Below are 4,986 nucleotides of genomic sequence, written 5' to 3' on the forward strand. Positions count from 1 at the left end.
ACAAACATGTGTTTTCCACAACAAATGTTTTTGTGTGGATCAGTTGAACGTCACTGCAATTCGGATCCTCGTTTCATATACCTGCCTTGCAATTCGAGAATCCATGGATCCCGCAGTGGGCCCGGAGATTCATCTCGTTTTATAATACAAAGGGTAGAGATGGGAAGATGAAAGAATTTGCCGTATTTATTTATATATTGTTTATGACCCACAGAAATGAAAACAAATAAAAAGCCCAGCCCACGCTTCATCTTCTCCGTTGCTCTCTGCTCCTCTCATCTTCTGTCGGTTGCTTTCTATCTCAGCCTTACTACTCTCCGGCGCCCGTCTCTTTCGTTAATCGCTCCTCCGACATGGTGCCACCCTTTCCTCTGCTACGTTTCAGTGTCGTTTGATCCTTGGGCTTGATGTTTCTCGAGTTGCTTCTTTTACTTTTATGCGATCGTGGTCGTCGACCCATTTGGCGATCCGTTTGATTGATCTCTGTTTTTCTGCTCAATCGGCGTCCGTAAGCGGCAGATCTGCCTCAGTGCTACCGAATCGTTCTATTTCTCTTTGTTCTCAGTCGTCAGATTCAACAGAAGTTTCTCTAGATGTAGATTCTCGCGCATGTTCTTGGAATTTCTTTCGGCTTTGGTACCTAGGGTTGCGAATTTTTCTTGGTTTTGGTCAGATGGAAACCTCGCGTCGGGGAGAATAATCAGATCAAGTTTCAGCAGAATCCGATTTGCATTTCCCTCATTAGATGATCGAATTCTTCACCTGCTGCCTGCAGATTTGGCTAACATCTTCCGATGCCTACAGGCCAACGCGGCGTCAGGGATGGCCGTCAATGACGATTGCAAGCTGAAGTTCTTGGAACTGAAGGCGAAACGGACGTACCGTTTCATAGTGTTCAAGATCGATGAGAAGTTGAAGCAGGTTATCGTGGAGAAGGTCGGTGAGCCCACTCTGGGTTACGACGATTTTGCCGCTAGCCTTCCCAACAACGAGTGCAGATATGCCATCTACGACTTCGATTTCGTGACCGAGGAGAACTGCCAGAAGAGCAAGATCTTCTTCATTGCATGGTAACCTTATCTTTTCGTTGCGCTTTCTGTGACCAAGTATATATTGGCTATTCGGGAATGAGATCCACCGCTGCTGGTGTTTCACGTAGGTCTCCCGACACCTCGAGGGTGAGAAGCAAGATGCTCTATGCAAGCTCAAAAGACAGGTTTAAGAGAGAGTTAGACGGGATACAGGTGGAACTGCAAGCGACCGATCCTACTGAAATGGGACTCGATGTCATCAGAGGTCGTGCAAATTGAGTACGAGTTGTGCAATGGTGATTTCCTCTTAGTTAGCTGGTTCGCAAGTGGGACGTTCATAGCTTCATATTGGATCTTGAATATGCTTCGTATATTGTGTGAGCTTGTTGTTCAAGTTGTTTTACTACATCCTTTTATTCAGGTTGTCGTCGTCATCGTTTGGTATGATTTTTCATTTTACTGGCCATATGTGATAGGTGTATCGTCGTGGAGCGATGTCCATAATCTAGGTAATGGAGCTGTGAGGATTTGTTCTCGATGACAATTTGGTTCTAATTGCAATTGGATGAGCTTTATTGGCATCTATAGGTTTTTGAGTTACTCTAAGTTTGACCGCAGAATGTCACAATATCCTTAGTAGGCATTGCTCTGTAACCTAAGCATAAACAATGCTTCGAATTATCTCAATATTTTAGTGTCATTTTGTGTGAATATTAGTCTTTTGACATCTGAGGTTTTTTGAAGCAGATAACGACAAATTTCTCAACTTGTTTTGTACTTGATCGTGCCGATGTTTTTGTGCACATTAAACACGAGAGATGAGGTAAATTATAAAGTTCTGGTCTAAAAGTCAAAGTTGTCAATTTAGATTGATGTTGCATAGAATTTTTACTGCATGAATTATTTTGTTCCAGATTTATAATTTTTTTTAATGTACCGTTCATCGCTAGCAAACCATGAACTGTTGATTTGACTTGTCTTTTTATTTTATTTTTTCGTTGATCTTCCGAAGACAACCATATGGCATGTTGTATTGTGATTTAGACATGTGAAATTCACTAGCTGTTCCTCTCGATCAGATTTCTTTGGACTTCATGTTTGGTGTCATTTGTTCAAACATCTTTTCCTTAGTCTGGATGCTAATGTCTACGATGTTCCTGTAATGGATTGCCTGTATTCTGAGTTTTTTGCCTATTGTCATGGGATGTATCAGAAGACAACTCTTGTGGATGAAAAGGAGGTGGTACTAGTAGATAATAAATGTTTACAAAAATGCTCCATTTGGTTGGGATAGTTGTACAATTTAAGTTGTTTGGATGGCTTAGATTCTTCAGCAGTTTGCCCACACATTGCATGGAAACATTATCATTGTATGTTTGTTATGTTTGCATATATTATCTTTGTATGTTGCAGTTTCTTTCTCTTAACTCTGGTGATTTTAATGGTTTACAGTCTGCACATAATACAACAACATAAACACAAATTGACGTGTTTAGGCTTCCATGAATTCGATGTTGGAGATTTTAAGGTGATACACATTTTATAGTGTTCTGTAGCACACCGTTCTTGTTAGGATAAAATTAAGTTATGCTCATTGTTAAATGTATCACTGGTTATACTGAATCGACTCTTCTGAAAGATTATGTTCTACTGTTTCTTTGTTTATTAAGCTCGGTTTCATTTTTAATTGGTCATTTCAGTCGTTCACAAAACCATTTCTTTGAGTACAATAATTTCATACATCAACAAATGGTAGTACGTTTGGGTTCGATATGAACAAGTTGAATTGCTGATAACATTATATATATATATATATATATATATATATATATATATATATATATATATATATATATATATATATATATATATATATATATATATATATATATATATATATATATTTCAGAGTTCCTAATTGCATTTTGTACATAACGAAACAATGAAATTGAATTGATATAATCTTCATATTCTTTTAATCCTTTTCCTTTTCTAGTGTTATATATTTGTATTGGGATAGCTAACTGTGATAATACTCTTTTTTTTTTTTTTCCCAAAGAAAACCAAGATTAAGATTTAAATTGAGACAAATAGGATCACAACGAATAGAGATCAGGCAAAAAAGCACGTCCAGATTCAAGCACATATCCATCATGAGCCAACCCCCATCCTCTCAAGATTCAAAATTAGGCAGGGGGTATGCAGGATCGATGCTTATTCCATTTGTAACAAGCTTGGTAGCCGTCAGGAGACTGTGATGGAGGAGTTTCTAGCGGAAAAATCCTAATCCGAGATAAGATTGGAAGACTCCATACACACCACCACGTTGGTGGGATTGTAGATATCGATAGGCGGGGTTGGTCGTGGTCCTACCATGGCAATCAAACCTCCATAATCAGACATCATCCCTAGGATCAATGGGTAGATTGATCCTTGAGATTTCCTCTGCCACTGAGGGTCTAAATCGATTATGTAGCAATTGTAAATTTCAGCAACCAATCAGAAATTATAGATATAATATGAAAATTCAAAAAACCCAGCATACAGTAAAAAAAAATTTTAAATTTTAAATAATTAGTTTTACTATTAATAAAATTAGTTTTACTATTAATAAAATTTTAAATTTCAAAATTCAAATTATCCAAGAAATGCAAAAAAAAAAAAAAAAAAAAAAAAAAAAAGTCTCTAGCTCCGATTAATGTTGGTGCAAACCTTATCATCCCAAGGAGTCACCCTATATATTTGACAGAAACCACATTTACCCTTGATAGAATCTTTCCTATTGAGGTATTATTAAGCAATGCATTTCGATTGAAGAGTAAACTTGGTAAGATGGATGTCCCTAATACTAAGGCAACCAAAACATTTAGGGAAAATGGCTAAATCCTAAGAGAGTAGATGCAAATCTCTTGAGCTATCCCCGTTTCTGCCAAATAATTTTTTTAATATATTGATTAATGAGACTAAGGATAAAGTTAGACATCCAAGGACACTTAAGGAATGAAGAGAGGGGGGGGGGCATCATCAAGCACAGAATTTATAAGAACTACCCTTCTTGCTTGGGAGGGTAAAGATCACTGTCAAGAACCAAAGCAAGTAGTAAGCTACTGAATAATAGGGTCATGAGCGCTAGAAGGCATATGCCAAAGGGCAACGCCCGGATATTTGAAAGAAAATCCATCCTTTTGGATTTGAAATCGATTATAGATTTTTCTTTTTGAATATCACTAGGGGTGTTGTAGGAAAAGTAGATAGTAAATTTAAGGTTGTTAACCATAAGGTTAGTCAAGAATTCATAGAACACAATAACTTTAATGATGATATCACAAGATTTATTGTTAGCCCTAAAATACAATAGATCATCATGTAGGAAGTGATACAGTTCGAAGCAAGGAGTGATTAGCTTCCTATCATAGGCAAGAGAAAGGCGAAAAGCTGGGAGACAATGACAAAATGTAGATAAAGGATCACTCTATCATGCCTTTACTGCTCTTAAAAGAAATGAGAACGCTTTCCATTAAGAAAAAAAGGCAAAATAAGGTGAGGATATATAAGAGTAAATCGAACCATGAACGGGAAGTTAGTAAAATGCAACATTGAATGATTGTAATAACCAACAATATTTCCTAAATATCAGTTAATTATTATAGATAACGTATTATTTTATTTAGATAATTAATTTCTTTGTTTGTGTATTATAGTTAAGGAAATGATTAATTTTGATTTTTTTTAATCATGTGGATAAATTAAAAACTCTACTAATCAATTAAATTATTAACTGATTTATTTTCTAATGAGTGATGTGATTTTTAGGAAGCCAATAATATACATTCATGACTTGGTAATGAATCATAAGAAATGAATATTATATTTCTCTTATAAAAATCAATTAAAATTAAAAATTAAATTATTATTTATCTTTCGGGAAGATTTCATCTTCTCCTATATAAAGGAG

General features: G+C 36.0%; 1 protein-coding gene across 1 annotated transcript; it reads left to right on the forward strand.

The window, feature by feature from the left end:
• Positions 1-215: 215 nt before the first annotated feature.
• LOC135624337 (actin-depolymerizing factor 7-like) lies at positions 216-1,612 on the forward strand. The gene is made up of 3 exons (XM_065127833.1): positions 216-356; positions 805-1,070; positions 1,160-1,612. The coding sequence occupies exons 1-3, from the start codon at positions 354-356 to the stop codon at positions 1,308-1,310; spliced, it is 420 nt and encodes a 139-aa protein (XP_064983905.1). The 5' UTR covers positions 216-353; the 3' UTR covers positions 1,311-1,612.
• The last annotated feature ends 3,374 nt before the right edge of the window (positions 1,613-4,986 follow it).

The sequence above is a fragment of the Musa acuminata genome, chromosome BXJ2-10 (genome assembly GCF_036884655.1).
Source record: "Musa acuminata AAA Group cultivar baxijiao chromosome BXJ2-10, Cavendish_Baxijiao_AAA, whole genome shotgun sequence".
NCBI classification, from domain to species: Eukaryota; Viridiplantae; Streptophyta; class Magnoliopsida; order Zingiberales; family Musaceae; genus Musa; species Musa acuminata.